At 37.6% G+C, this 22,080-nt stretch overlaps 2 protein-coding genes across 2 annotated transcripts in view; both read right to left on the reverse strand.

The window, feature by feature from the left end:
* Positions 1-636: 636 nt before the first annotated feature.
* LOC144444715 (uncharacterized) lies at positions 637-9,968 on the reverse strand. Its single transcript, XM_078134240.1, has 8 exons — positions 9,904-9,968; positions 6,476-6,628; positions 5,647-5,927; positions 4,983-5,067; positions 4,646-4,807; positions 4,036-4,176; positions 3,120-3,259; positions 637-2,022 (listed from the first exon to the last, which is right to left on the reverse strand). The coding sequence occupies exons 1-8, from the start codon at positions 9,959-9,961 to the stop codon at positions 1,048-1,050; spliced, it is 1,995 nt and encodes a 664-aa protein (XP_077990366.1). The 5' UTR covers positions 9,962-9,968; the 3' UTR covers positions 637-1,047.
* A 3,211-nt stretch (positions 9,969-13,179) lies between these two features.
* LOC144444692 (kynureninase-like) overlaps positions 13,180-22,080 on the reverse strand; it is a 21,377-nt gene continuing 12,476 nt past the window's right edge. The window contains exons 9-15 of the mRNA XM_078134204.1: positions 20,968-21,114; positions 20,586-20,684; positions 19,631-19,704; positions 18,424-18,476; positions 17,451-17,536; positions 15,949-16,206; positions 13,180-14,455 (exon numbers count right to left, since the gene is read on the reverse strand). Of these exons, the coding sequence (XP_077990330.1) occupies positions 14,333-14,455; positions 15,949-16,206; positions 17,451-17,536; positions 18,424-18,476; positions 19,631-19,704; positions 20,586-20,684; positions 20,968-21,114 (840 nt within the window). The 3' untranslated portion in view covers positions 13,180-14,332. The remainder of the gene's footprint in view (positions 14,456-15,948; positions 16,207-17,450; positions 17,537-18,423; positions 18,477-19,630; positions 19,705-20,585; positions 20,685-20,967; positions 21,115-22,080) is intronic.

The raw sequence follows: 22,080 nt of genomic DNA on the forward strand, positions 1-22,080 counted from the left end.
TAACAGATCTGAAAGACTTATTACTACATACATCGGTTGCCGGTGAACGGGATGCTGCTTAACTCGGTGGCGAAAGACATAATTAGCGAGATGGACTCTCTAGGTTATTCATTCAATTTTGTTATTGTTATTTTTTTCAAGGTTTGGAGGGTCTGTTGATATATGTATTAATTGTATGTCCACCTCGACATAATCAATTACAAAACAATTAAACAAAAGAGTTATTAACACCAGCTTAATTGATTGTCACCAATAATTAATTGTTACTGGGAGAGGAGTGTTATTGACTCCTAACTGGGGTTTGATCACGCGCTGAGAGAGCGAGTGAGCGAACAAGCGAGCGAAGAGAGAGTGAGACAGAGGGACAGAGAGACAGAGACAGAGACAGACAGACAGACAGTCAGTCAGTCAGTCAGTCAGTCAGTCAGTCAGACAGACAGAGAGACAGACAGACAGACATTGACAACAAGAAAATAATAGGCGGAGAGCTTCTCATTCAGTAATTTTCACATCCTGCTTTCTTATACTCACATTCTTTATTTTCTTCCGTGTCACTAAGACATGAAAGATAATAACGAAATACAGTAACAAAGAGATACTAGAAAAGTATTGAAAAACATTTTAATTATTTCGTCGGTGATATTTCAATGCTTTATATATTATTTAATGCCAGAAAAAGAAGTGAAACCCTGCAGGCTTTAAATCAACAACATGTTGAAGTTACCTTATAGGCTTTCTCAGAACATCTTATGTGGTGATCTTAATCCTTTTGTATCTATGCCCAGGGCGTTTCGCCAGGTTAACACATAATCATGACACGTCATAGTCAAGACCATTTCCTTAGAAATTGACATTTATGAAATGTGTCATTTTACTGACAAAAAACAATTTTACTTTTAATAGAATTGCTTTATTTGACATCAACTATTGTACCCCCTTAGAGTTTTGTTTTTACTTAAAAACTTCAAACATTTCGACTTTTATCAACAAACTCATAATATATTAAATATTTTATAAATTATAAATATTGCAATTTCATGTTTTCTCTTAGATGACGGTAATGATTGTCATTTCGTTGTCTGCCCATTTTAAACGATGGCGACTTTTCTTTAAATTATGTAAAACTTTGTCCGAATCGACGAGCTTGTTTTTATCATGTGTATCGCAAACTGGTTGGTTCACTGTATGGTCGGTTTGTAGACAACACTTTACCTCTGGAAAGATTTTGTTTTTCACGTATTGACGGTACACAAGAATTGACAATGCTGCAGAAATGCACAGCGCCATCACACCACCGACGATGCAACACGTGATTAATATGAGGTCGCTGTGATCGTTCGCTTTTGAAACTTTGTCTCTGTGTTTAGTTATATTTTGAGGCGTTTTTATCACCTCAGATGTTAACGTGACGACATCCTCAAGTTTTTGCGATGGAGAATTAGATATTGGCGTTTCTTGTCTCTGAGTTCCAGTTACACTTTTCTCTGTTCCAACAACAGTCGAATGATCGGACATGGTCGTGGTTCCCTCTGTTTCCTCTGTTTTGCTTGTTCTTGTGTTAAACAAGGAAGATGCTAATGGTTCTGTCATTGAAGTTGATGACGTCATTGCTTTACTTGTTACCCCTGCAGCTAGCGTTGACCCGGCTGCCAATGTTTTCCATATTTTGGATCCTGTCGATTTTCCTGAAAACGTTTCTGACGTCACCAAATCTTGCGTTATCGTCATCGATGTAAGCGGTCGTGTCCTTCCAGGAGCTACTACCCGAGTTGAAGTCGTCGATTCTTTTTCAGTTGTTATTTTCTGTGTTTCATCTCTTCTTTCGGTTCCAACGTTAAGCGTAACTGATATTATGGACTCGGTTACTGTTGACCTTGATGGAGTTACAGCTGTCGACGTAACCAATTCTGATGACGTCTGATACGAAGTTGTTGGTTGTTGGGTAATCACTCGTGTAATGCTGATGTCATCTATGGCCATATCACCAAGGTAACTAGATCCTACCACCGCCTCAATGACAACCTTTGGAGGAGAAACAACACAAATAGATTAATATAAGAACGGTATTCCAGAACAAACAACATGATGTTTACAAATATACAATGGAAGCTTGGTATGCCTAATCGACCATACTGTCTGAAAATACACTGATTATTGCACAGTGGGTTTCGATCGTAAGGAGTTTATGTGTTTGACTTTACTAGTATATGGTGGTTTTACAAATTCATGATAATGATGATGATGATGATGATGATGATGATGATGATGATGATGACGATGAGCAATCCTCACTCCATCACTTTGAACCAACCCCCATTCTTACTCCATCATCTAGGCCCCGACCCATCCCTCCACCTAGGCCCCAAACCCGTCCTCCCTCCACTTAAGCCCCAACCCTGTCCCCTCTCCACCTAGGTCCCAAACCCCGTCCTCCCTCCACCTAGGCCCCCATCCCATCCTCACTTCACCTGGGCACCCAACCCGTCCTCCCTCCACCTAGGCCCCCATCCCATCCTCACTTCACCTGGGCACCCAACCCGTCCTCCCTCCACCTAGGCCCCAACCCATCCTCACTTCACCTGGGCACCCAACCCGTCCTCCCTCCACCTAGGCCCCCATCCCATCCTCACTTCACCTGGGCACCCAACCCGTCCTTCCTCCACCTAGGACCCAACCCCGTCCTCTCTCCACCTAGGCCCCAACCCCGTCCTCTCTCCACCTAGGCCCCCATCCCATCCTCACTTCACCTGGGCACCCAACCCGTCCTCCCTCCACCTAGGCCCCAACCCCGTCCTCTCTCCACCTAGGCCCCAACCCCGTCCTCTCTCCACCGAGGTCCCAAACCCCGTCCTCCCTCGACCTAGGCCCTGATCCCATCCTCACCTCACCTAGGCCCTGATCCCATCCTCACCTCACCTAGGCCCTGATCCCATCCTCCCTCCACCTAGGCCCTGATCCCATCCTCACCTCACCTAGGCCCTGATCCCATCCTCACCTCACCTAGGCCCTGATCCCATCCTCCCTCCACCTAGGCCCTGATCCCATCCTCACCTCACCTAGGCTCCAAACCCCGTCTTCCAACCCCTCACCACCCCCACCATTAAAACTTAATTACCTACCTGAAATGGATACGTTACATTAACATGTACTTCTGTATATAACCAGTGGTCTCCATACGTCCTTCCCTGTTGTCCGGATTTACTCCATATCAGTTCCTCTGTATTTGAGTCGGTGTTATAAATGTATGCGTTCATGGTTCCTTTATGAGATAAAATATGTGTAGTAATGTCAGACAGATTTGTAGTGTTCACAGATAACATATCGAAACAATTTTACCGTGGGATGCAGTTTAATACATAGATATAGATATGGATCAGGCAGAGGAATTCATTAATAAGTACACTTTGTAGCCTTGGTAACCAGGTCTAAACACGAGGGGGTGTTGCCATTCAACCACTCCGGCATGGCAGTAATCCCCAAAGCGTTCAGTCTTGGTAAGGGGCCATTCTTCAGATTGATTTGTTTTCAGGTTGAATATTTACATTATACGTAAGTTGTACAAACTCTCAAACTCATTAAAATGCATTTTCAACAACAGTCCTTGCATCATCATGACCCCAAATGCATTGTAACTAATTACCCGCCACATTCAAGCTACACACCTTGCATTCATTTTAATTAGTAAGATGTGTCACTAGGGGGCGCCCCACAAAGGATGAAAAGCAAGCGTTCAATCACAAAGCAGTCAACAAATTCTGACTCAAACAATTGACTCCTTAAAAATATATGTATGACCTGAAACAATATTAACGGATTTTTTGACCGATTAGAAATACTACCAAACTTTTGCTTGGAAATTATTATCTATTTTCAATGAGGCAATATTACTTAAGTATCACGACCCTCACCTCTAGGTCTGGCCCAAAAGCTGCCAACGAACAGCGATCCTAGCGGCCAAACTATGTAATCTTTTGGGTTTTTTTTCTGATAACCGGATTGGAGTATATTCAATGAAATAGTGAATCATCTACTCACCCATACTGGTGCCATGCATGTGATTATAAAATGACACTGTTGTGTAATCTCCATTATCGTGTACTGGGTATATCATACTAACAAGTCTAGCTTTGTCTCCTTCTAATCGTGGTGAAGACGCCTCTATATACACGTAAGTACCTGTGTAAATGTAATCAAATTAGAATGAATGCATAGCAACGCATGCGCAATTTAGTCAAAATCCCCTATTTTTTTTAAAACCCTTTTTTTCCAATGTATGTCATGAAGGATATCAAATGGGGAATAATTTCTTAGCTGATAATAGGTGCTTGTAGAAAGTAACAACTGTCTATGATAGTTTTTGTTATGGTGCGGGGAAACGACAAGCGACAACTCAACTCCAGGGTAGTGTGAGAACGATCAATAAGGGCGCCACCAACGACAAAAAGATTATACAGTAACAGGACGTGCTTTGGTGTCAAATTATTTTTTGTCCCAAAATAATGTCTAAAGCTAAATAACAAGTACTCTGGTTTCCTATTCGTGTACTAAACTTTCAACGCGTAAATAAGATGTAGAAATAAAAGTCTGGAAACCAGGATCAAATGAATACGAATTCCGTTCTATTACTTAGTAATCATCAACTTACCGTTGCCAACATTCCCATATGTGTGATCATTACTAGGTCCAGTAGCACCTGAGGGCGTAGTTCCGGTATTTAACAGCCAATCAAAGTCGTCCTTGTCATCTTGGTGAAAGTCACAAAAGTCGTATTCGAATGTACATTCCGCAGGAGCAAACGTTGGTGGCGCTGTTGACAAAAATAGCAATTTTTGTCAGTGAGCTGTGTGCACGAATAACGTTAACAGTAAGCCTTATACATGTAAAATTACTCAAGTCAGTACTTTTATTTTCATTCACGTTTTTATTCAGGGATGTCATTTTTGTACTCGTATATGTACTGAATATGATGTACCATGACTTACTTGTGGCAATAGCCTCTTCAATGATGATATCGTCCAACCCTATTTCCATATAGCGGGAATCTCCCTTGATAGCCTCAAATACGATCTAGAAACATGAAATATTGGTAGAATATTCAAAACATTACAATATATTTACACATTACTGTTATACCATTGAAAATTGATTGAAAGGTTTGTTGTTTTTGTTTAAAAGTGACTAAACATATTTATATGATTGTGTAAACAAATATGTAATTCGTCACATATTTCTGGCCGGCCTTGATATCCCACTTTATGATCTACATACAGAGATACATACATACATACATACATACATACATACATACATACATACATACATACATACATACATACATACATACATATACACACACACATACATACATACATACATACATACATACATATATACACACATACATACATACATACATACATACATATATACATATATACACACATACATACATACATACATACATACATACACACACACACACACACACACACACATATATATATATATATATATATATATATATATATATATATACTATATATATATATATATATATATATATATATATATATATATATATATATATATATATATATATATATATATATATATATACATATTGTAGAATGTGATTACATAACTTACCGTGCAGTTTGATGTACAGGGAGGTAAGTCGACTTCAGCATACGTCCACTCGTCCTCAGTTGTTACTGCATCTTGTTGCCAAAGTACCACTTCATCACCATTCTCGTTGCTTAGAAAAACGTTCAACGCGAACCCACTGGCCGAGGATTGCCGAACATACATGTGGAACCAGAAAGAAAATACCATTCTGTTGGACGACGATAATTCGGTGGTCTGTATTCGGGCTTTGTCGCCCTCACTCGGTGCATTTAGGTCAGCGTGTATGAACCAGCCGCTACCAGCTACAAATAGAGCAATTAGAAACAAAAGTTAAATATTACCCTCAAAATGTGTTTTTTTTCGGGTGGGGTGTTCCATTTCGTTGGAATAGCTAGCTCTTCATCACGTTATGAAACATCAAACAATAGCAACAGACAAAGAAAATAAATAATTTTTATACAATGTCTAAATTCAGAAGTACGAGTAGTATGACAGAAAATAGGTAGACTCGGATAAAACTGAGTTAGAACATTTTACAACTACTAGAAAAGTTTCATGGCCGCTCGTTCCAGCAAAAACGGTAAAGAAGTGGGTGAACCACGTGATTGTAACTAGGTTATATATAAAAAATGGGCGAGAAAACCTAGTCACGATGTTCACACTAAAATATACAATAACAATGTTATGAGAACATCCAGAACTTTGGGTCAGAACCCACCACTCAAAGTTTGGCGAATAGAGCCTTCATTAATCGAGTCGATGTCGTTGATGGCGCTGTTATAAAAAGCAGCCATTTCACACATAAAATGATTGGATAACGATACAAATTATTCAAATATGAATCTCTTACATTGCAGTGTATGGTCGTCATCTATTCCCCAATTGTTCCTCCCATATTGTCGGGCTGGTGTTGGACCCTGACTTCTCTGCCAATTGAACTGATCATTAGGGTCTTGAATCCATCCACAGAAGTCTGACTCAAAGTCACAAGTTATGGCGAGACCTATGAAGTAAACGGAGATATAATTATTGAATCGTTTCCATGGTAGAAACATTCCGACATAATAACACGTATGTGTCCATTCACTGAACTGTGTTGCTATACACCTAACTATGTTGCTATATGTAGGAGTCATACTAACCCCATAGGGGCTATTATATGTGCCGCCCTTTGAGGTGTAATGCTTTTATTCTGCTTCGTTGGTCTACAATATATGGAATCTGTTTGATTTTCGGCTTGGAAAATCTCAAATAGGGTGGCACACTAATATTTATTTTGTTTGGTCTAAAATCACTATAATGGGATCCCAGAAGGGGGCATGACATTCATAGACTCTCGGTCTCGGTTAATTTCTCGACTGCACACGAAGTAAAATAATGTCTGCGCATGTTTATTGTATATATATATCCGACTTTCCAACCCTGAAATGCTTGTGTAATTGTTTGTAATTCTAAAACCCTATCTAATGGTCTAGGCTATAGCCCAGAGAAATGGCTATCTGGTTTGAAAATGTCGTTCGCTATAAAACTTAAAAACCAATATGTTGAGTCAGATTTAGCAAGTGTTAGTCTCTGGGTTATGGATGGTCTTGGGTTTTTGTCAAAACGGGTGTAAAATAGGGACTGGGTTAGTCTAGTTCCTGACGACCGTGTTCCAATTTTACACTACACGCGTGTGTAAACGTAGTGTAAAATCGGAACACGGTCGTCGGGAACTAGACTAGGACTGGGTTTGGTCGCATAGGAGTTTAACCCTCATCCCCCTCCCCGCGAGATGCAGACCTGTGTGTGTACAGAATTATAGATAACAGAAGCTGGATAGTGTGTTTATCGTATTTCAATTTACGTACACACGTACGTTGAGCAAACTAAGTTTTACTTGTATATGTTGATTTAAAACTTGTGTTTGTTTGTCACACGATTCTCGTGCTCCCTTTGGTCCAATTAGTTTAATAGTTTCCTTCGATGTTGACGTACGTGACATGAAAAAACAACGACCAGGCTTGAGATTAAGTCGAGTGGGCATTTACGGTTGACCTGGCGACTTTTAATTAGTTTCGTAAATTACATTTGTGTAATAGTTCAACTAAAATGCTATCGATTTACTAATTTGTTTGGTAAACGAAATTCATGTGAGGTCCTTTTAAGTTGAAATGACGAAATGGGTTGGAAAGGGACCGAATGGTCTACGTGGTTGCACAGTCACTATATTGTGAGATATTAGGTAAACAACATGAATAGAAACATATAGAAGTAGAGAATTCTACTCCAATAATAGAAACAACCAAGTATTCAGTATTATTCTGTTGTTTTCTGGTTGACTGAACTAAAATCAAATCTTCTAAAGTTATGGTTTAACCATATGTCGAACTGGGCTATTGTAGCCTTCCCGCCTTCTCAGACTCATTTTTACGAGCAGTAGCCTGTTTACGGCTTTAGTCACACGAGATACAAACGGAGTACCACTAGCTCCGTAAACAGGCTATGCAAGCCATAGAACGTGTTTGTTTTTTTCTACTGACGGAACGAAAAATAATACGTCTTGATCAGTGCCGTAAAGTGGTCTGTAGTTTTACGACGACGTTGGGACTGGTTCAGGTTGACGACAACTTCACAAGTCTCATCTCAGATCAAATTTTCCTCAAAACATTCTAAACGTCATGGTGATTCCAAAATTAATCAACTAATAATTAACGAACCATCGAAAAAGTTAACTCCTGGTGGGTGGAATACAAACTTAGACCCCTCGTGGGTGGAATATAAACTTACGCATTGTTCGTCCGTGAGGGAGATGTATATTGGCTAAGGAGCCGACCATATGTTTACAGCCAGTTGTGTTTACTAGCACTTCGAAGCAAGTGAATGACAAAATTGATGGTTGTCATCAAACATATGGTAAAATGAATAGGTAGTCTTAAAGGTACGCGTCAAGAAATAGTGGATGTGACATTACAACCGAAAAGTTCGAAAATGTCCCCACCATGATATTGTCTATGCTCAGACTACGTTGGGTGTGTCTGGTCCATGGTATCACTCGTTTGTCAAATTTCAGATACATGTGTTCTAATTATGTATGTTGTTGTTATTGTTGTATCATGGAAGTGAGTGATACTTCAATGGTAGTATGTTATTGTGTCATAGACAATGGAAATGTAGGTTGTATTTGATGACACGTTCTTCTTGAATTGTTTGCAATCTGTTATATATATTTGTAACACTGACAATAGCTCTATTGTCTGTGACTGTACACAAACACTGATCATTTGACACACACATACTTAGCAACTTAGTGGTGGGTTATACTAGTACTTCCGTGGGTAGAGCAACATAGTTGAAGCGTTATCTCATACATAATAGATCCATGATCCGAGGTACCTAAATCCAGACGTCATCTAAAGTACACACTATCGTAGAGGTAGAGTCCCGGGGAGTAGAGCGATCGACCTCATAATGCCACAGCCCTTCTATCATATATTACTTTCATTTTCAATTCCAAATTGTGGAGTGAAACTATTTTAAGTCGAGAAGCAAGTATTAACCGTTAATGTCGAGAGTCTGTTTCAACTCAAACCGCTTTTGAGTTTAGTGAGATGAGGGTTCAACTGTGTATCGACGTGTCATCATTTACACATTTCTTCACGGTGTAGAACGAGGACACTTGAAATGATCAACAACGTGAACGTGGTCTACATTTAACAAATTCCGAAGTCTTGCTTTTTGAGTAATAGACTCATCATTTTTGTTCAATAAAAGTAAATCCCAAACTTGAAAATGAAAACTTGTAGATGAACCGCCCTTCTGTACATTGTTCAATCCGATATCATGGTTAACATATTAGACAATAGAACTTCCCAAGCACCCATTGTCTATCGTTCCCTTCAGTACAAAACTTGTCAATGTTTTCCTAAAATCAGCACAATGTCCGGAACTTACGAAATTCTTTAAAGTTTGACACTGTTGAAATCACAGACTGTGTTGAAATTCATATCCGGGGTATGTGATTACATCCATATGATAAAACTTGAAACAATCGTGTAATTTCTGGAGAATCAATCAAAGTGGACAAGTAAAGTTGGGAGCGTGTCTGCTTATAAAGTGCCTAAAATGTTGGCTCAGAGGTCGTAGAACTTCTAACTCTATGTGTCACCCCTTGGTTAGTCAAGGACACTTTTGTGATTCCAAACGAGATATAGTCATGACACCTGTGTGAATCGCCACAATAAAACTTCAGAAATAAGACTTGTGTGCACTACCTATGAAAAAATAAACATACTTTACCTTCTGGTAAACAAGTAAGAATTATAAGAACGAATCCCTGTAGATACAAACACATCATCGCTTCCCACACACAACTCGGAAACTGACCGGCTGTTAGACTCGGCGGTTACGTTGATAGCGTAGGATGACGTCATCGTGACGTTTCAGTAGTCCATACCATATATGGAAGGGGTGTAATGTTCTATTGAAGACATTTGACCAGTCATCTGTTACTTTACGTCGTGCCATACTAGTGTAGAGTGCAGAGTCGTGTCGGGAAATTAAAGTCAAACTTTCGTTTCAGTAATTGTGTATCGTATGATTTTCGCCGTAGACTAGACAATAGCACAATATACCGAGGCGTGCATGAAGCGTGACACTGGAAAAGACCGGTCAGGGTCATAGGAGGTCACCAGAAGTGCTGTGAGGCCAAAAACACGCGTACGTGTGTGAAGTTGTAAAATGGCAAATCAAAACAATAACACTGAGCACTTAGCATTGGGTCTACATTTATTGGTGTAGGTGACCTGTGGGATGTCAAATTTTAGTACACAAAATAATTAAATAAACTAATAACAGACAGACAGACAGACAGACTTTGGATTCGTTTCGAATCCCTGTCTTTGTATATCAATTTGTTCAAGATTCGCACGATGAAATTACATTTACAGGCAGTAAAGTGTTTGTACTAAAAACGTGAAAAACTTTGTATAAACAGTATATATGGTATATTGCAAGAAAATGTTTCAGTGTACTTTCAGCGAATTGAACACTATACTATACTATATGTAGGACCATAGATAGTGGAGGGGAGATGGTAGGACCTACGTCGGAGCATGGATCTATATAAACGAGTATCGATCCATGGTCGGAAAACTGAGTTAATCCAGGATTTGAAAACAATATATTCATAACGATGGACGAATTTCGAGACTGGTCAGTATGGCCACGGTCCCTCTATCACGTGACAGAGTGACTGCGGTATGACTAGTACTTTTGCAGACAGAACGGTCCGAAACACAATATACCGTACGGTGCACCCTGCTGCACTCGTTGTCTTGTTCAGTCTATCAAAGCTGAGATTTTAGTACGGACAAATCGAACCAGATTCTGATATTGATGTGTAGTGCCGTGTGGCGGGGTTGTGACACATGGGCCTTATCTGAGAAATGTACGTCAGGTACATATACAGGAAGTGAAGGTGTGTCTATGTAGGTTACCATTTATGAATAAGGTCTATTGTCCGAGTAGACGACCATTCGCAGAATGAACATAATAGACATTGTCCTATTGTATTATAAACGTCTGAGGGAAGTGCGGTGTTACCTATATTTTTAGAACATTTAACAGCTCGTGTTCTATCTAACCATTCAAAGCCCACTCATGTCTCGTATAAACCATTAATACTACTGGGTCGAGACCTCAGGCAGCAAAGATCAGACCATTGAGGCATTGTTAGCTATTACATGTACCTCAATGTCGGACTGTAGACACTGGTTTCTTTCCACTGCCTATTTAGTGGTCTGAGCTATGACCAGAACATGGGGGTAAAAGGACTGAGTTTACTTCCCTCATATGGAGGTAGGAACTTCCTACCTCTACAGTCATTCCTACCTCTATATGCTTCCATGATCAGTACCATGGATGTATTAGCATTTCAGTACTAACATGGACGGTATTAGTATGGCACATTTACGGTACCAGTGAACAAGATGGCAGTCAGTATAGTTGGCAGCTAGATCACCGCTGTGATGCGCCAAAATTTCTCATCTCCAAAGTTTCCGGATTGGGTCACTTTCTATATTCATACACACGTATTAAAAGCGTTTTAAAGTAATACTGAACATTACTTCACATAGGCCATGGAGGTAACATAATGATGCCCTTCTATACCTCCGGCTATGCATACGTACGCATAAATCAAGTTGGAACGCGATGGCGAAGGTAGATTTTGGATGTGTTAGTCGGTCATTTTGATGACAAAACTGAAGGTCTGTCAAAAAAAAAACTGGCTTTAATTATCTTAGGGGAAAAAAGTGTGGCATCTTTAGAACACGCGCGCGCACGCGCACACACACACACACACACACACGCCACTATCAACATGTCTTGCATGAAGAGTAGTTCAACAACCTTATGCTTGCATTCTAAAGATATTGCCTAATTATCAAAATGATTATTTATGCAATTTACAATTACAAACTACTATAAAAAAAAGTACACCAAACCCATGTGATTCGTTATGGTTGATGGATGTACCATGTTAAAGGCGTCTGAAGTTTGCAGAAAATCATTAATTATGCAAATTACTCATTAAAATTAAACACAATATCAGGCTTTGGAGGATATGTGTGCTTTGGCATAACCCGGAAAAAAACAAACGACACAAAATGGTGGAAATAGAGCTAAATAAAGACATCTAGCCATGTCACTATGTTAGATTTTAATCACATTGGCTTTAACTGTCTTCTCTAAACCATAGGTTCACTTATGCTGCAAATAAGACAGACAATGTCTTGGTTTCAAATATTACAATGAATTATTTTATTTCCTCTAGCAAAATATTTCATCCAAAGGAAAGTACCACGTCATTCTCCACATCAATCTTCATATACTGTAAGTTGTTTTCAAATGCCCAAATTGTTAGTCTAATACCCTGATTACTGTACAAGTTCATTGTTCTAAAGTAATAATGCTAATGTTTACCCGTTACACACACATACTCCGTTAGACCAATAGTACCCTGATTTTTGTACAGTGAAATTCCTCTATAATAATAAGCTATGTAATGTTAATAAAATCAAAGTCTTTTTTTTTTTTTAAATATGTGTATGAAATCATTTCTTCTTCCCCTCTTTCCCAATGGGGAAATGACTGATAAGCATATTATCATAAGGTTGTTAAATTACCTGAGTATACTGGTATATGAGTTGGTTTAATTCTATGGTAAGACAGGCGGGGACTTGAATACCATTCTTTTCGAGAAGTGCTTTCTAATGTAAACTAAATGTAAACTAATCGAGTCTAGCCACTCAGATAACTAGTATGTATATAATAAACAATTAACAGCTGCTGTTTTCATAAAGGAATACTAATATAATAATAGTGAGGAAATTACAAGAAAGATTATAAAGTGTCAAGTGTGAAAGAGCTGGTATGTATTAAAGTGCAGAATACTTTGAAAAAGAAAGTGTTTGTACTTCTTTTGAAATTGAAACTCTATACCCTCTCTAGTTTGGTAGTATCTATGTAAATTACAGTATTATACACTAGAAGCTATGCTTTTTCCTTTAAATACACTGTTGGGAAGATTTCATCATCCCCTTTTTCCCTTCAAATTTTAGAAGTGCAGTGGTGAAAGTAAATTTGGCATACACTTCATTTTAGTACCAAAACCAAATTGATACCCACTTGATAGACTTATTGACGGTTGCATAATGTCACAATCATGCTCAATATTTAAAATGAACTTCGTTCATTTAGAGGGGAAGGGGGTCTGGTGTCAATGGGGGTTGCTGAACTTCAATTGTTGTATTTTCAACCTAATTTACAAAACTTTCACGCCCTCAATGATAACAGGTTTTGTATTCATTATTGAGATGTTGATAAGTTGATTAAAATTTACTGCTGATGTGATACACAGTGCTGGGTTTACGGCAATATTCTAATGCGTTTACTATGTTTTCTTTCACTGCATCGATCGTAGTGGTGTGACTGCTACAATTTTCATCATGGTTTACATCATATATAAAATATGTTGATGTAGCACTTATGAACTTTCATTCCGGGGGGAGGGTAGTTTAGCCTAAACAAACAAAGTCGTTTATTGAGCTTGTGTGACATATTTGTGCGATTATCCCTTATATGCAAGAAGCAAGCTAAAGTTTACCTATACTTTTACTTCAAAATTGCTATATAAACTTCCCGATAAATCTGCCTTCATTGTAGGCGAGAAATCATGCAGTTAAAGCAAACCCAAATTAATATTCAGTAAGACGGTATCAATCATGTTATACATAACTTAGACCCAATATGGTGATAGATTAACAATGTAAATCAAAATAAAGTCGTCATTTTGTGAAATATTCTTCCACTCTTGTGAGAAGTATTGTACTTGATAATTATTATGCTTGTCTAAAAAGTGTCAATCATATGCTCATTTGCATATCCATCGTATATTTGCATATCCATCGTATATTTGCATATCCATCATATAATTGCATATCCATAATATATTTGCATGCACCTTACATCATGGGTACTTTTCAAGGCCTATACGCTATTAAAAAATCAATGCATGTCCACACAAATACAGCATTTTAAAAGGGTCAATCAGGTGCGTATTTTTGCACATTCGTGTTATTTGCATAGCACTATTGGCAGACTTATACACATGCATAACTCAATAATATACAATTTACATATCAATAGTAAATTTGCATATTATGCATCAAACCACGTGGGCAGCTTTTAGGGCTTCTTTCAGGAAAGAGATAAATCGATACACATCCATAAATGAGTTGTATAAAGGAGTTGGTGCAACGCGGATAACATTTGGTTCTCTTTTGTCACACTAAAATAAGAACAAAATACAGATAATGGGTTAGAGAAAACTATCAACACTTAGAGTGGCACAATCTGAGTTTATCAACGTCTTACTAAAGTGAAAATTCTTGCATGAAACACAGACCCTACACGAAACCATGATTACGAAAACTAGTCAAGTATAATGTTAATGTCGATACATGTCTTGTATAGGATTACAATTCCCTTCTGTTGACTGCACAGAAGGGATTTCCAGTTATTTTTATACATGTAATAAATTACGTCATCAGATCATTTATGTGAGTGCTGGTACAGTATGCTTTGGTAGGTAGAATACTATGTGTAATTTTTAAACATGTAGCAAAACTTAGACCCAAAACACACAATCTCAGTTTGTGCCTCTTTAATTCTAATGCCTTCATCCATATAAACATTATCACAATGAGTACTTCAAAATAAGCTATAGTCTAATTATTGAAAAAAACAAAAGAATTCATAGTACAGCAACCAGGAGTGCTATGTCTAACAAGATCAGGTCCAACACATATAAAGACAGCATAAATTTAAAATTTAAATTCCTGACACCCTATATTTAGGTTGAAATTACATGGACTTACAGAAACCAAGTCATTAAAGCCTGACACCCTATATATAGGGTGTAATTACATAGAGTTACAGAAACCAAGTCATTAAAGCCTGGTACCCTATATTTAGGGTGTGATTACATAGAGTTACAGAAACCAAGTCTTTAAAGCCTGATACCCTATATATAGGGTGTAATTACATAGAGTTACAGAAACCAAGTCTTTAAAGCCTGATACCCTATATATAGGGGGTGTAATTACATGGACTTACAGATACCAAGTCATTAAAGCCTGACACCCTATATATAGGGTGTAATTACATAGAGTTACAGAAACCAAGTCACTAAAGCCTGATACCCTATATACAGGGTGTGATTACATAGCGTTACAGAAACCAAGTCATTAAAGCCTGACACCCTATATACAGGATGTAATTACATAGAGTTACAGAAACCAAGTCATTAAAGCCTGACACCCTATATATAGGATGTAATTACATAGAGTTACAGAAACCAAGTCATTAAAGCCTGACACCCTATATTTAGGTTGAAATTACACGGACTTACAGAAACCAAGTCATTAAAGCCTGATACCCTATATTTAGGTTGAAATTACACGGACTTACAGAAACCAAGTCATTAAAGGCTGACATCCTATCTATAGGGTGTAATTACATAGAGTTACAGAAACCAAGTCATTAAAGGCTGACACCCTATCTATATGGTGTAATTACATAGAGTTACAGAAACCAAGTCATTAAAACCTGACACCCTATACATAGGGTGTAATTACATAGAGTTACAGAAACCAAGTCATTAAAGCCTGACATCCTATCTATAGGGTGTAATTACATAGAGTTACAGAAACCAAGTCATTAAAATTTGAAATATTGTGAAGTGAGTAACTGTAGATAGTATAGAGCCTGACACATGCTTACCACAATGCCTCTTTTTTCCAATTCTTCATACATAGCCTTAATCGGTACTGAAAACGCCAATGATAACTGACATCCTCGTTGATTTGGATCAGATGGCGTAATGATGCGGACATAGGGTTTCGTGTCATCAACTTTGTCAGATGAGAGGTGTCCAGAGGATGATGACTTGGAGTAATATTTCTTAATAAGGAATTCAAGATACCCTGTCAGTAGTAGAGACTTCTGTCTCAGCTCTGACATAGATGTCTGCATAAAGATCTAGGTAGAAAAACAATATAACACAATAAGTATTGAATTCACATGCACTTTTGCTCATGATTGAAAGAGAGTTTTAGGTGTGAATTTATACAGTAGAAATTACAACCGCCTCGGTTTGAGGGCCACGATGCAGAGAGGTGTTTCATTTACTTCAGTACTATAACGCTCATTTGAGCTACCCTGAATAAATCTATTATTAGTTGCAATGATTACACATGCTTGATAGGAACCACATTCAACCAAGTATTTCAAAAAGAAATTGAATCAATCAAAAACATAGATAACCCCAAAGTTCACCTTCAAGTTGGTTTGAGAGCGGTTTGCACAATGCTCGGGCAACAGTACGCAATCATCAAATGAAGTCTGTACTAATTTGGAAGAAGAAGATGAAGATGAAGAAGTAACATAAAAATACCTTGATAAGTAACTTCTGTCCAATTAATGTAAGTAAAACCACAGTTGGTGGGTACACTCAGATCTATAGATCTCATTGGACATTGGTTACTATCTCAGCTTTTGTTGATTCTTGGTTAAATGTGGCTCTTGTCAAACTTATTTCATCATTTAAACTGAATGCAATTATATAACAAAACCCCATCATTGAATGCACATGTGGTTTACTCAGGGTATTTGCGATCATACGTTTATGAGTGTAGCAAGTGGAAGTGCAGCAGAAAACACTGCAATCACGAGTGCAAATACCCAGAGTACCCACAGTGGAATTCGCTTGTCATGAGGTTCTGTTCTTATTACATATGTTTATCCAAAATACTTAATTTCCATAAAAAACAAGATTGTGCAATCATGTACTTTTGTGTACAATGGACAACTGTGTCCTCATTTCCATATAATTTGCATACAGATATACAATAATGATTTCGATATTGCACTGCAGTGCAAATACATGTACCACTATAATATATACATGTACGCACCGGTGCAAGTAATCACTGGTACCTATGATAATAATAATACTGGCCCTTGATTCCATGAGGAACAAAGGTAGGGATGATTTTATCCGAGCTGCATTTCATCATGCTAAGTGAACCCAGAAAATTCATTTTCGCCAATCTTCCATCTGAGCGATCTCTCTAAAATAGATCCTTAAATTGGCAAATCTGGTTTAAAAGAAGTTGCTGTACACTGGATGATGGTATTATGGAAAGGAAACAAAGTTAGGAGCTTCACAACTTTTGAACACTTGCCCAAACTACACTGAAGCGAAATGAATTGTGAATACTTACATCCATACTTGCTAACAGCGTACTGGCTAACAATGGTGATGGATTGCTTATTCTGTAGCCTGCAGCACCAGGTGATAGGTCCATCTCTATAAAACACAAAATATCACATCAAGTTGTGATGCTTTCATTTGATGAATTCTGTAATGTCATCTTACGTACAAGATACATACACAGACAAAAATACATCGCTAGGGCATCCTTATCATCTCCTACCCCAAAAGAAAGGGAAAGAAATGATGAGAGTGCATGCCTACGACAGATGGTCTTTCTGTTTACAGAAAATATGGCTAAAACTCAAATAACGAAACAAGTAATTCAATAACCAATTTTAATAACTATAACTGCATTGTTGAATTAAAACTTGATTTAAGCAATAAATAAAACACAAACCTAGCACAATATATCATTTACATTAAAAACAGAATGACAGACATAATGTGACAGACAAAATCAGACAGATAGACAGACAGACAGAAGGACAGACAGAGCCAGACAGACAGACAGACAGCCAGCCAGACACAGATACAGATTAAGTACTATATATAATTATCATTTATGTACAGACAATGATGGATATAACATGTGACAGACAGACAGACAGACAGACAGACAGACAGACAGACAGACAGACATACATACATACATACATACATACATACATACATACATACATACATACAGAGAGACAGACACACACATACATACATACATACATACATACATACATACATACATACATACATACATACATACATACATACATACATACAGACAGACAGACAGCAGGGTGTTGAGATTTGCTAAAACTTCTAATGGAGAATATGGTATTATGTTGAACACTCCAGCATTTACAACTGCAAAACAGAAGTGGCTGCAACCTACCTAAAGTGAGCAGTGGCAAAACATTTCAAAATAGCACTATTGTTCTTTGCATTTTGTGAATTCTTTCACTGATATGGTAATAATGACTTACTGTTATCCATCTTAAAGCGTGTCTTCATATCATGGCCCCACCAACCAAGTAATCTAAAACATACCAATATAGACTTTACTATATACAGTACTAAAATGCATAAAATAAGTACATTCCTTGACTTGAGACTAAGACACTTTCTGTTTGACAATTTGCAGGGTGAACGATCTCTTAACTTCCAATCTGATATATGTCATGTGAATCCTACACATTTCAACCTATGTAACACTAAAAATTTTTGACATTTGATATGGTTTCTAAAGATATCAGTACAGCATTTAAAAAGCAAACTCCAATAATATACAACACATCTTTAGACTGTTCATGTTCAGCTGATTTCAGCACTTATAGGCCTTAGCTCGTCATAGAGATCAATGTACACTGAAAGACATATTAAATAGCATATGTCTAAATACAACAAGAAACAGACAAGCATTTACAAGTGAAACTTGTTATGAATATATTGGGTAAACAACTGAACTGGATTAACAACACTCGGCACATGTTGGAAGTATAGAGACATGTACGGCTTGATAAGAACAGTTTTATGGCCTATTACATATAAATGAAATGGCAAGGGAACTTGAATTGTTTGTAAACATTAACTATCATGTAAAGAGACCAAAACCACTGTTCTCATCAAATGATTCGAGTGTATTACGTACATGTACCAGTGTTGCAGCCAGAGGGGGTTTTTGGGTCATTTGACACACATTTTCTGGACCTGACCCACAATTTTGGAAGTGACGGGTCATAGTTGACCCACACTAAAATTGTATGCAAATATGTTTAGCAACATGACCACACCTATAGCAATAGCCAAATGATCATGTATGATGCATAGATAACAACAGGGTTGGATAGGCAACTGCATAATCATTCAGCAAATATCTAGCATGGGTCAGCATATGGGTAAATATTTTGAAAAACTGTACAGTTGTGCTACAACGCTATTGGCGCTTTTTTTTATAATGTCCCCCAAAAATTGTATGATGACCCAGAAAAATGAAAGTTTCGGGACACTATGTCCCACTCTTTGAAAAGGCTGGCTGCAACACTGCATGTACTTGTCGCTATGCTTTCAATATTCTATTGATTTGTCTACTTTCCCTGTTTGTATCAAGTTCCATTTGTAAGTGCTTGCCTGTCGCTGGTTGTAACATACTCAGATTATAACATATAAAGCTAAAAACAAGATGCCACTTACTTCGGGAAGTCATTATGTGCATGTTTTTCATGGATAAATGCACCAGCTATACCTCCTGCACCAGAATTCAAATACTGCCAATGAAAACATTGGTAAGAATCTATTTGTTACAACATTAAAACTCTTCATGCTGTGAATTCTCTTCATTGTACATGTGGCTTTGGGATTTTTAGAGCACTAGTAGTAATACAAAATGATCATACTACAAGAAATTTCATCATGGAGAATCAAATGAAAAAGATTTAGCCAGTCTTGTGCTATTTTTATAGCATTTTGATTCATTTCTAAAGTATCATAGCCTGTTTACATTGCAATCTGTCTTTTTGCTTCACTGTCTCAAAAACCGCTTATAATGCTTGTAACAGCAAATGAATAATTTAGCCATGTTACCAATGGCAGTTATAAGCATGCCTGTTTGAAGATATTTACATAGTATTGATATATGTAAAGTATTTGCTCATCTCTTGTGCATACATTTACATAAATTATTGATTTAATCTGACCAGTCAATGAGGCTGACTGTGTTATCACTCCCAACTGTGACCAATCAGTTTGAGTACATTTTCTCAAACCAATAAGTTTGTGTGTATGATTTTCAAACGACATTATTCAGTTGCCATTGCTAGCAATACAAGCGGCTTGTGAGCCAGAGACGCAAACCCACAGAATGCGATGTAAACAGACTACAGTTATCAAGTACCCACAAATTTATTTTATTTTTTGCTTAAATATCTTGAATAATATATATAGATGAATACTCATTTCAGAATAAATCAATGTATTATAATATTAATAATCATTCCTTATATGAACAGCAATAGAAGTGCATGTGCCACATTTGAATATAAACAGAACATACCATATATGTACATCAGCAGGAAAAGTACACATCCCATTTATGGACATAAACATACCATACAAATACATAACATTCCATATATGGACATACACTTACCTTATATGAACACCAACAGGCAAAGTCCACATCCCAATCATGTAGTTCAATTTCTGCATTTCCCACAGCATGAGCTAGGTCAAACCCAACATAACAACCCTAGCAATACCAACAAACAGTGTATGAATTACAGGAAGCAATCAGTTAAGTCAGTCCTTTAAAAATCAAGGTATTACAGTGTAAATGCTATATCAGCATTGGAATAAAAGGAACCAAACAGAACCAAACAACCAATATATAGAATAGATAAAACACACTATATGCACACCCACAAAATACATGCTCACAAGTGTGAAAGTTAGAGTATGTGGAGAATGATTTAAATTATTTGAACTTTGATTCTAATATTCAAATAATATTCAAATAATATTCAAATAATTACCTTCTGATGCCCAGCTTTAGTGATGGTCTTCATGTCAAACAGCTGTCCAGTGTAATATTGCACACCACTGAACAAGACAACAGCTATACTATCACCTTGTTCCTCTATAAGTCTCAATATGTCTTCAGTTCTCAGAGTTTCTTCTCCCTAGAAATCAACCAAAGAGTCAACTGTAGAAATCACCAAATGTGTCCAAGTTCAAAGTTCACTAACAGGCAACCAGTTTACAACATTATCTATTTAGTTGTGCTAGTTAGTCTAGCTCAATATGCCACAGGCTGGTTACCAGAGAAATAAAAGATTTCGTAGTTTGGTCACTAGGCTATTTTGGTGCTCGAAGTGAGGGCCAGAGTGATGGAGTATCACAGCTTAAAGACAGCAGACACGGTGGTTCACTCATTTTTGCCGTTATCTTTTATTATCAACTAGACTACTAATAATCAAAACATGCCTAATCACAACTATAAAATGCTCTTTTAAGAATACACAGAGCAGTGTTGCAGCCAGAGGTTTTTTTTGGGGGGGGTAATTTGACACACATTTTTTGGACCTCACCCACAATTTTGGAAGTGACAGTTATGGATGACCCACACTAAAATTGTCTGCAAATATTTTTAGCAACATGACCATGCCTATAGCAACAGCCAAATGATCGCATATATTGCATAGAAAACAACAGGGTTGGATAGGCAACTGCATAATCATTCAGCAAATATGTAGCATGGATCAGCATATGGGTAAATATTTTTAAAAACTGCACAGTTGTGCTACAACGCCATTGGCACTCTTCTTTATGATCTCCCCAAAAAATTTATGATGACCCAGAAAAATGAAAGTCTCGGAACACTATGTCCCACACTTTCAAAAGGCTGGCTGCAACACTGCAGAGTGCTTTTATGCACACTTTGTTTTACACTTCATGCACTGCCATACAATCAGCAACCATGACCAAAATTAAGCCCTCACTTTGCCAATCTGGGGTGCACTCTTGCAATCCATACAAGTCAACATGTGTATGTGCGAAATGGCCTGAATTTTGAGAACCGGATTACGGCATATTACTACATGAAAAATAGCAATGGATGCCCAAATTAAGACAGGAATGTGTTACTG

The sequence above is a fragment of the Glandiceps talaboti genome, chromosome 13, assembly GCF_964340395.1.
Source record: "Glandiceps talaboti chromosome 13, keGlaTala1.1, whole genome shotgun sequence".
NCBI classification, from domain to species: domain Eukaryota; kingdom Metazoa; phylum Hemichordata; class Enteropneusta; family Spengelidae; genus Glandiceps; species Glandiceps talaboti.

Bases quoted from the DNA above. Each gene is read 5' to 3' on its own strand.
- LOC144444715 (XM_078134240.1), bottom strand. From the start codon at position 9,961: ATGATGTGTTTGTATCTACAGGGATTCGTTCTTATAATTCTTACTTGT. The intron at 6,629-9,903 runs GTAAAGTATGTT...TTTACTTCATAG, and splicing joins TCTTACTTGTTTACCAGAAG to GTCTCGCCATAACTTGTGAC. The intron at 3,260-4,035 runs GTGAGTAGATGA...TATCTCATAAAG, and splicing joins CATGCATGGCACCAGTATGG to GAACCATGAACGCATACATT.